The sequence below is a fragment of the Oncorhynchus tshawytscha genome, linkage group LG31 (genome assembly GCF_018296145.1).
Source record: "Oncorhynchus tshawytscha isolate Ot180627B linkage group LG31, Otsh_v2.0, whole genome shotgun sequence".
Lineage (NCBI taxonomy): Eukaryota > Metazoa > Chordata > Actinopteri > Salmoniformes > Salmonidae > Oncorhynchus > Oncorhynchus tshawytscha.
In genome coordinates, this window is record NC_056459.1 from 25,708,069 (window position 1) to 25,725,793 (window position 17,725).

A 17,725-nucleotide genomic window follows, 5' to 3' on the forward strand; every position below is an offset into this window, starting at 1 on the left:
GCCTGGTTCCTCTCTAGGTTTCTTCCTAGGTTTTGGCCTTTCTAGGGAGTTTTTCCTAGCCACCGTGCTTCTACACCTGCATTGCTTGCTGTTTGGGGTTTTAGGCTGGGTTTCTGTACAGCACTTTGAGATATCAGCTGATGTACGAAGGGCTATATAAATAAATTTGATTTGATTTGAATGTTCACTATGTCTGGCTTTAGAATTTCTATTAAAAAGCTCTAAAATAATTTCAATGTAATTATTTCGTAATGCATTTAAAGGGGAACTATGCCGAAATCGTGCCGACCCTTTCCTGGTTCTATTAGTTCACCTAATTTCAGTTTATGCGACAAAACAATCAAGTATAGAGTAAAGAATCATTGTACCATCTAAACCGTGGTGAGTATATATTCCATAACCAAAAATATTGTACTTTCAGTTGTTTGAAACTGGTAAACAAAAAAACGAAAGTAAAAGATGCAAATTTAAGAAAGGGAAGCATACGGGTCTACCACTTTTTAGACTTGCTTGCCAATGACATTCATCACCTTTCCAGTTATTAATATGTATATTATTACCTTTTAGTTTTTATTTCACTCAATGTTCATACTGCTGCTCCCCCTATGGTCATTCCCCCCCACCCCCTCAATGTACATACTGCTGCTCCCCCTATGGTCCTTCCCCCACCCCCTGCTCCCCTATGGTCATTCCAAATCCCCTCAATGTTCATTTGTCACTGCTGGTTAGCAGATGTTAATGGTCATTCCTGCCCCTAGTTCCCCAATGGTCATAACGAGCCCCCATCCCCTCAATGTTCAAAAAAAAAAAAATACTGTCTTATACCAGTGTAATGGTCATTCCCCCCATAAGGATGTTGAATGAGTGCTGGTACCCCAAGATACAGTTGATCATTCCCCCACCAGTATATCCCCCTATGGTCATTGTAAACCCCCATCCCCTCAATGTTCATACTGCTGCTCCCCATAAGGATGGTCATTCCACTCCACCCCCTCAATGTTCATAGATGAACAATGCTAACATTATATGGTCATTAAAGTGGCCAGTGATCAATTTCATACTGCTATCAATTCCCCTATGGTCATTCACCCCCAGCCCCTCAATGTTCATACTGCTCCCAGCTCCCCTATGGTCATGCCCCGGTGATGCGTTGTGCAGACCTCACCCCCACCCCTGCTACAGCCCGCCCCTATGGTCATTCCACTGCTGCTCCCCTATCCACCCCTCAATATTCATGGTCATCCCCCCACCCCTGCTCCCTATGGTCATTCCACTCCACCCCCTCAATATTCATACTGCTGCTCCACCCCCCTATGGTCATTCCACTCCACCCCCTCAATGTTCATACTGCTTACCCCCTGCCCCCTATGGTCATTCCCCCCCATCCCCTCAATGTTCATACTGCTGCTCCCCCTATGGTCATTCCCCCACCCCCTGCTCCCCCTATGGTCATTCCACCCCACCCCCTCAATGTTCATACTGCTGCTCCCCTATGGTCATTCCCCCACCCCCTCAATGTTCATACTGCTGCTCCCCCTATGGTCATTCACCCCCATTCCCCCATCCCCTCAATGTTCATACTGCTGCTCCCCCTATGGTCATTCCCCCCCCCCCTGCTGCCCCCTATGGTCATTCCACTCCACCCCTCAATGTTCATACTGCTGCTCCCCCTATGGTCATTCCCCCCCACCCCTCAATGTTCATACTGCTGCTCCCCTTTGGTCATTCCCCCCCACCCCCTCAATGTTCATTGCTGCCCATCCCCTCAATGTCATTCCCCCATTCCACTCCACCCCTCAATGTTCATGGTCATTCCCCCTGCTGCTCCCCCTATGGTCATTTCCCCCACCCCCTCGACAGTCTTTACTCTGACTTCACCACAATGAACATGTATTTATTCATCACTGTTGTTGTTGTTATTATTATATAGTTCTATTTCTATTGTTTTTTTATTTTACTAGTCCTGCATGTTGGAGCTCCAAGCCTAAGATTTTCACTGTACCCTGCAATCTCACGAGATAACCTGTACATGTGACTATTAAACAATCTGAATCTGAATCTTTCAATGAGAATGACAGCTCTAAAACTGACATTTCTATGTGAATTTGGTTGGTTGCCCAAAAAGTTACATATTGCATGTTTAATGTAATAAAATAAAAAAATAGAACCCAAAACCAAACCGACCTCAAAAAGCACTAATCGCTGAGCACTAGTGTTGGTGTGTATGTGTGTGTTGGTGTGCAAGTGTCTTTGCTCCTCTAATGCCTTATCTGACTCCTCTGTCTGGTCCTTGGCCTCATTAAATGGGCCTCAAAATCTGTCGGCGATAATCCAACCTACCCGGTAATAATCTATCCAACTCCACTGTAATCTGGGTTCACAGCCACTGGCCTCATAGACTAAATACACTGATCATGGCATCGGCCATAAACTGAAACTGCCCTGTCTTTCTCTTTTCCCTCTGTCTCTCGCTGAGTTGTTCTCTCCTCTCTCTCTCTCTTGTTCTCTCTCATTCTCTCTCTGTCTTTACCTCTCTCTCTCCATCTCTCTCCCTTTCTCTCCTCTCTCTCTCTCTCTTGTTCTCTCTCATTCTCTGTCTTTACCTCTCTCTCTCTCATCTGTCTCTCCCGTTCTCTCTCTCTCTTTTTCTCTCTCCCTCCAGAACAACAGATTATAGCATTTCACATTTACTCAATGGTGTTAAGGGTTGTGCGTCACTGACACAACTCTGATGTGAGCCATGTGTTGGCTGTGTGGAATACAGCTGCCTGTGTGGCTGTGCTCCATATCACTATGTTTATGTAGGAGGGGTTGTGTAGATGTGTGTGTGTGATGGAACATCTGTGTGATTCAGTGTGTGTATGTATGTGCGTGTGTGTTACAGTGATGTCATAGTCCGTGACTGTCAGTGCTGGGAAAAGTACACAATTTTCATACTTGAGTAAAAGTAAAGTTACCTTAATAGAAAATGACATCCAGTAAAAATCTTAAAGTATTTGGTTTTAAATATACTTCATTATCAAAAGTAAATGTAATTGTTAAAATATACTTATGTATCAAAAGTACAATTATTTCACATTCCTTGTATTATGCAAACCAGATTTTTTTTACGGATAGCCAAGGGCACACTCCAACACTCAGACATCATTTACAAAAGAAGCCTTTGTGTTTAGTGAGTCTCCCAGATCAGAGGCAGTAGGGATGACCAGGGATGTTCTCTGTTTAGTGAGTCCGCCAGATCAGAGGCAGTAGGGATCAAATCAAATCAAATGTATTTATATAGCCCTTCGTACATCAGCTGATATCTCAAAGTGCTGTACAGAAACCCAGCCTAAAACCCCAAACAGCAAGCAATGCAGGTGTAGAAGCACGGTGGCTAGGAATGACCAGGGATGTTCTCTGTTTAGTGAGTCTCCCAGATCAGAGGCAGTAGGGATGACCAGGGATGTTCTCTGTTTAGTGAGTCCGCCAGATCAGAGGCAGTAGGGATGACCAGGGATGTTCTCTGTTTAGTGAGTTCACTAGATCAGAGGCATTAGGGATGACCAGGGATGTTCTCTGTTTAGTGAGTTCGATGACCAGGGATGTTCTCAGTGAGGCAGATCAGAGGATAGGGATGACCAGGGATGTTCTCTGTTTAGTGAGTTCACTAGATCAGAGGCATTAGGGATGACCAGGGATGTTCTCTGTTTAGTGAGTTCACTAGATCAGAGGCAGTAGCGATGACCAGGGATGTTCTCTTGATAAGTGTGTAAATTGGACCATTGTCCTGTCCTGCTAACCATTCTAAATGTAACGAGTAATTTTGGGCGTCAGGGAAAATGTATGGAGTAAAAAGTACATTATATTGTTTGGGAATGTAGTGAAGTCAAAGTTGAAAAAAAAGTCAAAGTTGTCAAAAATATAAATAGTAAAGTATGTATACCATCCCTAAAGTAGTACTTTAAAGTATTTGTACTTCGGTAGTTTCCACCACTGGTGACTGCAAGTGCCTGGTGTGTTGTTTGTGTGCATTGTAGTGTGCTTGTCTGTGTGTTTGTGTGTGTGTTCACATGCTTGCTTGGTCAGAAAGCAGCCTGGAAAATGTGTGGCTGTGTTCCCTGTTCCTTGGGATGTTGACTGAAGTCACTGGTCAGTGGTTTATGACTCCCAGTTTAACGGTCGATTAACCATCGATCACTGGCCTGGTTGGTCAAGCTCTATGATTTAATGGACATTCTCCCCTCTCTCTAACCAACACACGCTCACAGACACACACACACACAAACAAACCCACACACAGACACACACACACAAACACACATAGCTCACTCCTCTATTGCATTTAGGCTTATAATGGAGGAACATTAATCACTAAACATATGGATATAATTGATACCTTAGTCAATACGCTGATGCTTTCATTACTGTAACATCCCTCTAATGCTTTCACACACAAACACACACACACATTATTCAAATCAAATCAAATCAAATGTATTTATATAGCCCTTCGTACATCAGCTGATATCTCAAAGTGCTGTACAGACACCCAGCCTAAAACCCCAAACAGCAAGCAATGCAGGTGTAGAAGCACGGTGGCTAGGAAAAACTCCCTAGAAAGGCCAAAACCTAGGAAGAAACCTAGAGAGGAACCAGGCTTTGAGGGGTGGCCAGTCCTCTTCTGGCTGTGCCGGGTGGAGATTATAACAGAACATGGCCAATATGTTCAAATGTTCATAAATGACCAGCATGGTCAAATAACAATAATCACAGTAGTTGTCAAGGGTGAGGCAAGTCAGCATCTCAGGAGTAAATGTCAGTTGGCTTCATAGCCGATCATTAAGAGAATCTCTACCACTCCTGCTGTCTCTACAGATTTGAAAACAGCAGGTCTGGGACAGGTAGCATGTCCGGTGAACAGGTCAGGATTCCATAGCCGCAGGCAGAACAGTTGAAACTGGAGCAGCAGCACGGCCAGGTGGACTGGGGACAGCAGGGAGTCATCATGCCAGGTGGTCCTAGGGCTCAGGTCCTCCGAGAGAGAGAAAGAAAGAGAGAATTAGAGAGAGCATACTTAAATTCACACAGGACACCGGATAAGACAGGAGAAGTACTCCAGATATAACAAACTGACCCTAGCCCCCCGACACATAAACTACTGCAGCATAAATATTGGAGGCTGAGACAGGAGGGGTCAGGAGACACTGTGGCCTCATCCGATGATCTCCCCAGACAGGGCCAAACAGGAAGGATATAACCCCACCCACTTTGCCAAAGCACAGCCCCCACACCACTAGAGGGATATCTTCAACCACCAACTTACCATCCTGAGACAAGGCCGAGTATAGCCCACAAAGATCTCCGCCATGGCACAACCCAAGGGGGGGGCACCAACCCAGACAAGGCGCCAACCCAGACATATTGTTATGTATGTGGTTGTATTTGTGGTGACATTAAGGCTCCACACTGAACCTTTAATCTAAGGGTGAGATGGTAAAGACTTAATATAATTTATCCTAATCAGACTATTCTAATCTAGTACATGTAGCCTATAATAAATTGTTGAGTTAATCTGACCCTCTGGTGATTTGACCTGAGGCCAATCTCTTTTTCTCTCTCTAGCCCTGGGTCAATGGTATTGCTCGTGCTTTGCAGAGTAGGACTATATATGTCGTTGTGATATGAGTTTGAATTAAACCGGGTCTGCCTTAGCAAAGAAGGACTGGTTAGTGGTTCGTACCTACAGTGTTGCCTCAGTTGCGGTACTGTTTACTATTAGGCTAGCTAGTATGGATATTCTAGTGATTCATTCATATATTATAAGCCTATGTGTGTGTCATTACATTTATCTATACATTTATTAATAGGATAGGCCTACAACATATTCATAATATTGTAGCTTAATAAGCCTGAATCCAACAACCAGGCTATTCATTCCTACCACCCATTATTTATTCCATGACATACAGCACGCAAGTCGTTAGTGAGTCAACAACCTTGTTAATACATTTTTGGAGAGGAATGCAAAGTCTTCCCCGCTGGAACATTTACATACATTCACAAAAGCAACAGGTAAACACATGACGTAAGGCCGTCGTCCCTCCCTCTTCTACCCCCACAGTCCCCCCTGCTCCCCCAGCTGCTGTTGTGTCCTGCCTGGCTGCCCGGTGTCTGCTACACTGCTCCCCGCTCCTTCCCCGGACCCGAAGCCCGCCTCGCACCGCCCCGGCTACCGAACTCCCAGTGAATGCACTAGCCAGCAACCATGACAGGCATCGCCGCCGCGTCTTTCTTCTCCAACTCCTGCAGGTTCGGGGGTTGTGGGCTACAGTTCGAGTCTCTGGCCGAGCTAATCGTCCACATCGAGGACAATCACATCGGTGAGTCACAGAGAGAGGAGAGGTTGCATAGCTAGCTAGGCTAATGCTAGGCTCGAAGAACACGGTTCCATTTCATTCCGCTATGGGGAATGCCTGCCTGTTACATTTTCCGATTCGGCTCGCTGCAAATAAATGTATTAGGTGTCTTTGTGTCCAGAATAAAAATGGGGAAACCAAGTTTTCCCTCGGATAAGTTTAGTTTTGTATTATTGTGTAGCTATTTATAAAGCTAACGTTATCATAGGTGGCTAAGCTAGCCGTGTCTAGCCAGGCAGAGGTTTTGCATTGGTCGCTGTGTTTACGTTTAGGCCCGTGTTGCAATGCAGCGGAGCACTGCTTGTGGATAAGAATAGGGGAATTTACTCTTGACATTCTCACCCGATGCGCACAGACGTTCTTACCTTGGAAATGTATTTTTAAAAATGATGTAGGTGTAAATGATAGTTAATTGATTGGACTCGGTCACACCTAGATGACCAAATGCCGCTAGTTTAGTATAGTAGCCTACATATCAGGTATCTTTCTAGTTTAGTATAGTAGCCTACATATCAGGTATCTTTCTAGTTTAGTATAGTAGCCTACATATCAGGTATCTTTCTAGTTTAGTATAGTAGCCTACATATCAGGTATCTTTCTAGTTTAGTATAGTAGCCTACATCAGGTATCTTTCTAGTTTAGTATAGTAGCCTACATATCAGGTATCTTTCTAGTTTAGTATAGTAGCCTACATATCAGGTATCTTTCTAGTTTAGTATAGTAGCCTACATATCAGGTATCTTTCTAGTTTAGTATAGTAGCCTACATATCAGGTATCTTTCTAGTTTAGTATAGTAGCCTACATATCAGGTATCTTTCTAGTTTAGTATAGTAGCCTACATATCAGGTATCTTTCTAGTTTAGTATAGTAGCCTACATATCAGGTATCTTTCTAGTTTAGTATAGTAGCCTACATATCAGGTATCTTTCTAGTTTAGTATAGTAGCCTACATATCAGGTATCTTTCTAGTTTAGTATAGTAGCCTACATATCAGGTATCTTTCTAGTTTAGTATAGTAGCCTACATATCAGGTATCTTTCTAGTTTAGTATAGTAGCCTACATATCAGGTATCTTTCTAGTTTAATATAGTAGCCTACATATCAGGTGTCTTTGCAAGTCAAAGTTGATAAAATGATTTTGTTGTCAACTAAAATTTTAAGATACTTGTGGCCGCAAAGTTCTTTGCGCTTTCTATATGTATTTTTGCCAGCAACAACGAAACGGTACAATGTTTATTTAACTGTAGACTTCTAAAAGTCTGAAAGTCTGAAAGTGGGCGTTGCAAAATAAGCGGGTGGATCAACAGGGATGGGGTGTAACATCAGCGCTCCATTATTGGTTAGACCAGCCATAGCCAGGTGCACCACATGTCAGTTTAATGTTTACGTAGCAGGTTAGGACAATAACGTGGCAGGTTAGGAGAATGAGGGTAAGGTTAGGACAATTAACATGGCAGGTTAGGAGAATGAGGGTAGGGTTAGGACAATTATTGTGGCAGGTTAGGAGAATGAGGGTAGGATTAGGACAATTAACGTGGCAGGTTAGGAGAATGAGGGTAGGATTAGGACAATTATTTGTGGCAGGTTAGGAGAATGAGGGTAGGGTTAGGACAATTTTTTTATTTAACCTTTATTTAACCAGGTAGGCACGTTGAGAACAAGTTCTCATTTACAATTGCGACCTGGCCAAGATAAAGCAAAGCAGTTTGACACATACAACAACACAGAGTTAGACATGGAATAAAACAAACATACAGTCAGATAATACAATAGAAAAATAAGTCTATATACAATGTGAGCAAATGAGGTGAGATAAGGGAGGTAAAGACAAAAAAAGACCATGGTGGCGAAGTAAATACAATATAGCAAGTAAAACACTGGAATGGTAGATCTGCAGTGGAATTTTTTATTTAATTTAATTTATTTTACTAGGCAAGTCAGTTAAGAACAAATTCTTATTTTCAATGACAGCCTAGGAACAGTGGGTTAACTGCCTGTTCAGGGGCAGAACGACAGATTTGTACCTTGTCAGCTCAGGGATTCGAACTTGCAACCTTTCGGTTACTAGTCTAACACTCTAACCACTAGGCTACCCTGCTGAGTAATGTGCAAAGTAGCAAAAGAAATACAGTATGGGAAGAGGTAGTTGTTTGGGCTAAATTATAGATGGGCTATGTACAGGTGCAGTAATCTTTGAGCTGCTCTGACAGCTGGTGCTTAAAGCTATTGAGGGAGATAAGTTTCCAGTTTCAGAGGTTTTGTAGTTCGTTCCAGTCATTGGCAACAGAGAACTGGAAGGAGCGGTGGCCAAAGGAGGAATTGGTTTTGGGGTGACCAGAGAGATATACCTGCTGGAGCGCGTGCTACAGGTGGGTGCTGCTATGGTGCCCAGTGAGCTGAGATGAGGGCGGACTTTACCTAGCAGGGTGTTGTAGATGACCTGGAGCCAGTTGGTTTGGCGACGAGTATGAAGCAAGGGCCAGCCAACGAGAGCGTACAGGTCGCAGTGGTGGGTAGTATATGGGGCTTTGGTGACAAAACGGATGGCACTGTGATAGACTGCATTCAATTTATTGAGTAGGGTATTGGAGGCTATTTTGTAAATGACATCGCCAAAGTCGAGGATCGGTAGGATTTTCAGTTTTACAAGGGTATGTTCGGCAGCATGAGTGAAGGATGCTTTGTTGCGAAATAGGAAGCCAATTCTAGATTTAACTTTGGATTGGAGATGTTTGATGTGAGTCAGGAAGGAGAGTTTACAGTCTAACCAGACACCTAGGTAATTGTAGTTGTCCACATATTCTAAGTCAGAACCGTCCAGAGTAGTGATGCTGGACGGGCGGGTAGGTGCAGGCAGTGATCGGTTGAAAAGCATGCATTTAGTTTTACTATTTAAGAGCAGTTGGAGGCCACGGAAGGAGAGTTGTATGGCATTGAAGCTTGCCTGTAGGGTTGTTAACACAGTGTCCAAAGAAGGGCCAGAAGTATACAGAATGGTGTCATCTGCGTAGAGGTGAATCAGAGACTCACCAGCAGCAAGAGCGACATCATTGATGTATACAGAGAAGAGAGTCGGCCCAAGATTTGAACCCTGTGGCACCCCCATAGAGACTGCCAGAGGCCCTGACAATAGGCCCTCCGATTTGACACACTGAACTCTATCAAATAAATAGTTGATGAACCAGGCGAGGCAATCATTTGAGAAACCAAGGCTATCGAGTCTGCCGATGAGGATGTGGTGATTGACAGAGTCGAATCGATGGCGGTTATGATGTCGTTTAGGACCTTGAGCGTGGCTGAGGTGCACCCATGACCAGCTCTGAAACCAGATTGCATAGCGGAGAAGGTACAGTTGGATTCAAAATGGTCGGTGGTTGCACACCCAATTTTTCAGTTTTTGATTTGTTAAAAAAGTTTGAAATATCCAATAAATGTCGTTCCACTTCATGATTGTGTCCCACTTGTTGTTGATTCTTCACAAAAAAATACAGTTTTATATCTTTATGTTTGAAGCCTGAAATGTGGCAAAAGGGCGCAAAGTTCAAGGGGGCCGAATACTTTCGCAAGGCACTGTAGGTCTGTAGCAGTTTGGGTCTAGAGTGTCACCCCCTTTGAAGAGGGGGATGACCGCAGCAGCTTTCCAATCTTTCGGAATCTCAGACGACACGAAAGAGAGGTGGCAGGTCAATTAACGTGGCAGGTTAGGAGAATGAGGGTAGGGTTAGGCAAATAGTCAGGGTTAGGCTTAGCTAAAATGCAACAGCTGTCAACAATAAACTCATTGTGCAACCCAATAAGCCATGCAAAACAGTCTACAAGTGTCACCAGTCTGATCAGTGGGGGCAATGAGTTGACCCTACTGCTGCATCTCTACAATGACTGACCCATTAATAACACATCATCAGATCAATACTCTCATTAGATCTGTCCACCCAGCAAGGAGTGTGTGTGTTTCTATTTGCTTTGGTTCTTCTCCTGCTGTTTCCCTGCAGCTTGTCCGCCATTCAATTGTTACCCAATCAGTAACTACAATACAGAAGAGGAGTATTCTCTGTACAGGCGAACAGACTCATTTAATTGCTGATATCCTGGTTGTCCACCAGGGGAGATTGATGATATCCTGGTTGTCCACCAGGGGAGATTGATGATATCCTGGTTGTCCACCAGGGGAGATTGATGATATGCCCTGTTGTCCACCAGGGGAGATTGATGATATGCCCTGTTGTCCACCAGGGGAGATTGATGATATGCCCTGTTGTCCACCAGGGGAGATTGATGATATGCCCTGTTATCCACCAGGGGAGATTCAAATCAAATTTTATTTGTCACATACACATGGTTAGCAGATGTTAATGCGAGTGTAGCGAAATGCTTGTGCTTCTAGTTCCGACAATGCAGTAATAACGAACAAGTAATCTAACTAACAATTCCAAAAAACTACTGTCTTATACACAGTGTAAGGGGATAAAGAATATGTACATAAGGATATATGAATGAGTGATGGTACAGAGCAGCATAGGCAAGATACAGTAGATGATATCGAGTACAGTATATACATATGAGATGAGTATGTAAACTAAGTGGCATAGTTAAAGTGGCTAGTGATACATGTATTACATAAGGATGCAGTCGATGATATAGAGTACAGTATCTACGTATGCATATGAGATGAATAATGTAGGGTAAGTAACATTATATAAGGTAGCATTGTTTAAAGTGGCTAGTGATATATTTACATAATTTCCCATCAATTCCCATTATTAAAGTGGCTGGAGTAGAGTCAGTGTCATTGACAGCGTGTTGGCAGTAGCCACTCAATGTTAGTGGTGGCTGTTTAACAGTCTGATGGCCTTGAGATAAAAGCTGTTTTTCAGTCTCTCGGTCCCAGCTTTGATGCACCTGTACTGACCTCGCCTTCTGGATGACAGCGGGGTGAACAGGCAGTGGCTCGGGTGGTTGATGTCCTTGATGATCTTTATGGCCTTCCTGTAGCATCGGGTGGTGTAGGTGTCCTGGAGGGCAGGTAGTTTGCCCCCGGTGATGCGTTGTGCAGACCTCACTACCCTCTGGAGAGCCTTACGGTTGAGGGCGGTGCAGTTGCCATACCAGGCGGTGATACAGCCCGCCAGGATGCTCTCGATTGTGCATCTGTAGACGTTTGTGAGTGCTTTTGGTGACAAGCTGAATTTCTTCAGCCTCCTGAGGTTGAAGAGGCGCTGCTGCGCCTTCCTCACGATGCTGTCTGTGTGAGTGGACCAATTCAGTTTGTCTGTGATGTGTATGCCGAGGAACTTAAAACTTGCTACCCTCTCCACTACTGTTCCATCGATGTGGATGGGGGGGGTGTTCCCTCTGCTGTTTCCTGAAGTCCACAATCATCTCCTTAGTTTTGTTGACGTTGAGTGTGAGGTTATTTTCCTGACACCACACTCCGAGGGCCCTCACCTCCTCCCTGTAGGCCGTCTCGTCGTTGTTGGTAATCAAGCCTACCACTGTTGTGTCGTCCGCAAACTTGATGATTGAGTTGGAGGCGTGCGTGGCCACGCAGTCGTGGGTGAACAGGGAGTACAGGAGAGGGCTCAGAACGCACCCTTGTGGGGCCCCAGTGTTGAGGATCAGCGGGGAGGAGATGTTGTTGCCTACCCTCACCACCTGGGGGCGGCCCGTCAGGAAGTCCAGTACCCAGTTGCACAGGGCGGGGTCGAGACCCAGGGTCTCGAGCTTGATGACGAGCTTGGAGGGTACTATGGTGTTGAATGCCGAGCTGTAGTCGATGAACAGCATTCTCACATAGGTATTCCTCTTGTCCAGATGGGTTAGGGCAGTGTGCAGTGTGGTTGAGATTGCATCGTCTGTGGACCTATTTGGGCGGTAAGCAAATTGGAGTGGGTCTAGGGTGTCAGGTAGGGTGGAGGTGATATGGTCCTTGACTAGTCTCTCAAAGCACTTCATGATGACGGATGTGAGTGCTACGGGGCGGTAGTCGTTTAGCTCAGTTACCTTAGCTTTCTTGGGAACAGGAACAATGGTGGCCCTCTTGAAGCATGTGGGAACAGCAGACTGGTATAGGGATTGATTGAATATGTCCGTAAACACACCGGCCAGCTGGTCTGCGCATGCTCTGAGGGCGCGGCTGGGGATGCCGTCTGGGCCTGCAGCCTTGCGAGGGTTAACACGTTTAAATGTCTTACTCACTTCGGCTGCAGTGAAGGAGAGACCGCATGTTTTCGTTGCAGGCCGTGTCAGTGGCACTGTATTGTCCTCAAAGCGGGCAAAAAGTTATTTAGTCTGCCTGGGAGCAAGACATCCTGGTCCGTGACTGGGCTGGGTTTCTTCCTGTAGTCCGTGATTGACTGTAGACCCTGCCACATGCCTCTTGTGTCTGAGCCGTTGAATTGAGATTCTACTTTGTTTCTGTACTGGCGCTTAGCTTGTTTGATAGCCTTGCGGAGGGAATAGCTGCACTGTTTGTATTCAGTCATGTTACCAGACACCTTGCCCTGATTTAAAAGCAGTGGTTCGCGCCTTCAGTTTCACACGAATGCTGCCATCAATCCACGGTTTCTGGTTAGGAAATGTTTTAATCGTTGCTATGGGAACGACATCTTCAACGCACGTTCTAATGAACTCGCACACCGAATCAGCGTATTCGTCAATGTTGTTGTCTGACGCAATACGAAACATCTCCCAGTCCACGTGATGGAAGCAGTCTTGGAGTGTGGAGTCAGCTTGGTCGGACCAGCGTTGGACAGACCTCAGCGTGGGAGCCTCTTGTTTTAGTTTCTGTCTGTAGGCAGGGATCAACAAAATGGAGTCGTGGTCAGCTTTTCCGAAAGGGGGCGGGGCAGGGCCTTATATGCGTCGCGGAAGTTAGAGTAACAATGATCCAGGGTCTTTCCACCCCTGGTTGCGCAATCGATATGCTGATAAAATTTAGGGAGTCTTGTTTTCAGATTAGCCTTGTTAAAATCCCCAGCTACAATGAATGCAGCCTCCGGATAAATCGTTTCCAGTTTGCAGAGAGTTAAATAAAGTTCGTTCAGAGCCATCGATGTGTCTGCTTGGGGGGATATATACGGCTGTGATTATAATCGAAGAGAATTCTCTTGGTAGATAATGCGGTCTACATTTGATTGTGAGGAATTCTAAATCAGGTGAACAGAAGGATTTGAGTTCCTGTATGTTTCTTTCATCACACCATGTCACGTTGGCCATGAGGCATACGCCCCCGCCCCTCTTCTTACCAGAAAGATGTTTGTTTCTGTCGGCGCGATGCGTGGAGAAACCCGCTGGCTGCACCGCTTCGGATAGCGTCTCTCCAGTTAGCCATGTTTCCGTGAAGCATAGAACGTTACAGTCTCTGATGTCCCTCTGGAATGCTACCCTTGCTCGGATTTCATCAACCTTGTTGTCAAGAGACTGGACATTGGCAAGAAGAATGCTAGGGAGTGGTGCACGGTGTGCCCGTCTCCGGAGTCTGACCAGAAGACCGCTTCGTTTCCCTCTTTTTCTGAGTCGTTTTTTTGGGTCGCTGCATGTAATCCACTCCGTTGTCCTGGTTGTAGGGCAGAACACAGGATCCGCGTCGCGAAAAACATATTCTTGGTCGTACTGATGGTGAGTTGACGCTGATCTTATATTCAGTAGTTCTTCTCGGCTGTATGTAATGAAACCTAAGATGACCTGGGGTACTAGTGTAAGAAATAACACGTAAAAAAACAAAAAACTGCATAGTTTCCTAGGAACGCGAAGCGAGGCGGCCATCTCTGTCGGCGCCGGTTAACTGCGCCGATTGATGATATGCCCTGTTGTCCACCAGGGGAGATTGATGATATGCCCTGTTGTCCACCAGGGGAGATTGATGATATTGCCCTGTTGTCCACCAGGGGAGATTGATGATATTGCCCTGTTGTCCACCAGGGGAGATTGATGATATTGCCCTGTTGTCCACCAGGGGAGATTGATGATATTGCCCTGTTGTCCACCAGGGAGATTGATGATATTGCCCTGTTGTCCACCAGGGAGATTGATGATATTGCCCTGTTGTCCACCAGGGAGATTGATGATATTGCCCTGTTGTCCACCAGGGAGATTGATGATATTGCCCTGTTGTCCACCAGGGAGATTGATGATATTGCCCTGTTGTCCACCAGGGAGATTGATGATATTGCCCTGTTGTCCACCAGGGGAGATTGATGATATTGCCCTGTTGTCCACCAGGGAGATTGATGATATGTCCACCGGTTTGGTTGTCCACCAGGGAGATTGATGATATGCCCGGTTTGGTTGTCCACCAGGGAGATTGATGATATGTCCACCGGTTTGGTTGTCAACCAGGGGAGATTGATGATATGCCCGGTTTGGTTGTCAACCAGGGAGATTGATGATATGCCCGGTTTGGTTGTCAACCAGGGAGATTGATGATATGCCCGGTTTGGTTGTCAACCAGGGAGATTGATGATATGCCCGGTTTGGTTGTCAACCAGGGGAGATTGATGATATGCCCGGTTTGGTTGTCAACCAGGGAGATTGATGATATGCCCGGTTTGGTTGTCAACCAGGGAGATTGATGATATGCCCGGTTTGGTTGTCAACCAGGGAGATTGATGATATGCCCGGTTTGGTTGTCAACCAGGGGAGATTGATGATATGCCCGGTTTGGTTGTCAACCAGGGAGATTGATGATATGCCCGGTTTGGTTGTCAACCAGGGAGATTGATGATATGCCCGGTTTGGTTGTCAACCAGGGGAGATTGATGATATGCCCGGTTCGGTTGTCCATCGGTGGAGATAATTGGCACTATGGCATTCGGGCAGGTGGCGTTCTGCTGGCATCCACCAAACCCAGATTCGTCCGTCAGACTGCCAGATGGTGAAGCGTGATTCATCACTCAAGAAAACACGTTTCCACTGCTCCAGAGTCCAATGGTGGTGAGCTTTACACCATTCCAGCCGACACTTGGCATTGCGCATGGTGATCTTAGGCTTGTGTGTGGCTGCTCGGCCATGGAAACCCACTTCATAAATCTCCCAACGAACAGTTCTTGTGCTGACGTTGCCTCCAGAGGCAGTTTGGAACACGGTAGTGAGTGTTGCAGCTGAGGACAGGTGATTTTTACTCACTTTATCACTGCGGTCCCGTTCTATTGAGCTTGTGTGGCCTACCACTTTGCGGCTGAGCCGTTTTGCTCCTAGACATTTCCACTTCTCAATAACAGCACTTACACTTTACAGGGGCAGCTCTAGCAGGGCAGAAATTTGATGAACTGACTTGTTGGAAAGGTGGCATCCTATGACGGTGCCACGTTGAAAGTCACTGAGCTCTTTAGTACGGGCCATTATACTGCCAATGTTTGTCTATGGAGATTGCATGGCGGTGTGTGTGATTTTTATACACCTGTCAGCAACGGGTGTGGCTGAAATGGACAAATCCAGCAATTTGAAGGTGTGTCCACATACCTTTGGGCATGTAGTGTATATCACCCTTGTCCTTTTTCAGCCACGACTCCAAGGAACATAGAATATTACAGTTCTTCAGGTCCCGTTGATAGGATAGTCTCCAACTGGAGCTTGTCCAGCTTGTTCTCTAGTGACTACTTTCGCCAATAGAACAGAGGGTAGAGGAGGTTTATTTGCTCGCTAAAGTTGTCGTCAGGATATCTGCCTCCTGTGCCGTCACTTACTCTTTCGAGTCCCGTCTGATGACGCGCGATTGGAGGACAATCTCATTTCATACAGGTGCATTAGTTTCCATGTTTCATCTTCTCGCCGCTGCTCCTCCATTACCTTTGACCTTTTTTTCCAAAAAGAGGCGAGGAAAACCAATTGAGATTTTCACCAGGACTCAGACACGTTCAGCTGCAGCAAGCAGGAAGTCCATATTTAGAGATACGGCGCTGCCCTCTAGAGTCAGAATCTAATAGTATGCTGTTCATCATCCGCTGTAACGACAGTACCATTGATAGAGTTTATTCAGTGGCATCATGCAAGCTTGTGTTGCAGTGTTTTGAAAAGGAACTCCATCAATATTAACGGTGCCTCCTCTAAAGAATTATTGCTTTCAAAGTGCCATCCCACCATAGTCATGAAGTATATGGGAGAAATGATCAGACGTTCAGGGGCCCTCAGGACTCTGTGTGTACCTGCATGTGTGGGTGAGTGTTTCTGCGATAACTGTCCTGTATGTAGGCTACATCTATGATCGTGTCTCTAAGTTAGATCGGTCTTTCTGTCTTTCCCTCTCTGTGTGTCCCTCTCTCTGTGTGAAGTCAGAGAAGAGGAATGTAGTGATGTCATCCTTGTCAAGCTGTGTGCCAGACTGACTACCAGTGTTCTGTTACCTGAACAAGTAGAGACCTGCCTCTTACCTAAAACCACCACTTCCCCTCTCCCACCAGTTCTACCTTGTTACAACACTGTATATAGCCATAATGACATTGAAATGTCTCTATTCCTTTGCAACTTTTGTGAGTGTAATGTTTTTTATTTTTTTTTTATTATTTCACTTGCTTTAGCAATATAAACATATATTTCCCATGCCAATAAAGCCCATTGAATTGAGAGGGGGGGAAGGGGAAGAAAGAGGAGGGGAGGCGTGTGAGGGAGAGGGGTACAGAGAAAGAGTAGCACACACCACTTATCAATAGTGGTTCCCAAATTGGTAAATGTTGCCAGTACAACTTTTCTCAGTTACTGCTGTATGTTGTAAGCTAAGCTTGTTTATCTGAGACTCTGCTAATATAATGTAATGATGGTATAGGTCCTGCATATCCATCTATGTCCAGAAGGTGTCAGTATAGCACCTTGTTCTTCTTCTCACTGTTCTGTTGAGCTCTTACTGACTATGTCACCATTTGCTGTTTCTGTTCACAACGTTGGAGTGTTTCTCTGTAGTTGAGGGGCTTCCTTTTCTGTGTTGTTTTTTTCTCACCTACATTTTTGGAGTATGTGGTCTGGTGTGATTACGTACCGTGTGTTGGATGTGAAAGCAATGACTCCACTACAGCATAGTTTACTAAACCAGTCATGTCAACCTAGTCAGTGTCAGATGAGTGATTTAATCCAGGACACGAAGGGAGGAGGGTAGGAAGGGTGCACTGTATAAGTATTTGAACAGGGTCCATGTTTGTGTTTGTTGTTGATGCCTGGTGTGTTGGTTAACATTTCCTCTCTCCCTCAATGCTGAGGTGGGACACTACACGGAAGGAGTCTGTGTCCTTGTGTGTGAGTGGGTTGGTTTTTCTATCATTGCGGGGACCTAAAATCCCCCTTATTCCCTACAAGGATAGTAAAACATGGAGAATTCTGAGGACAAAGGCTATTTTAA

The 17,725-nt window shown here is 45.3% G+C and overlaps 1 protein-coding gene across 1 annotated transcript in view; it reads left to right on the forward strand.

The window, feature by feature from the left end:
• Positions 1-6,078: 6,078 nt before the first annotated feature.
• The window catches only part of LOC112234306 (juxtaposed with another zinc finger protein 1), a 40,929-nt gene continuing 29,282 nt past the window's right edge, over positions 6,079-17,725 (forward strand). Inside the window, exon 1 of the mRNA XM_024402372.2 lies at positions 6,079-6,362. Within this exon, the coding sequence (XP_024258140.2) occupies positions 6,248-6,362 (115 nt within the window). The 5' untranslated portion in view covers positions 6,079-6,247. The remainder of the gene's footprint in view (positions 6,363-17,725) is intronic.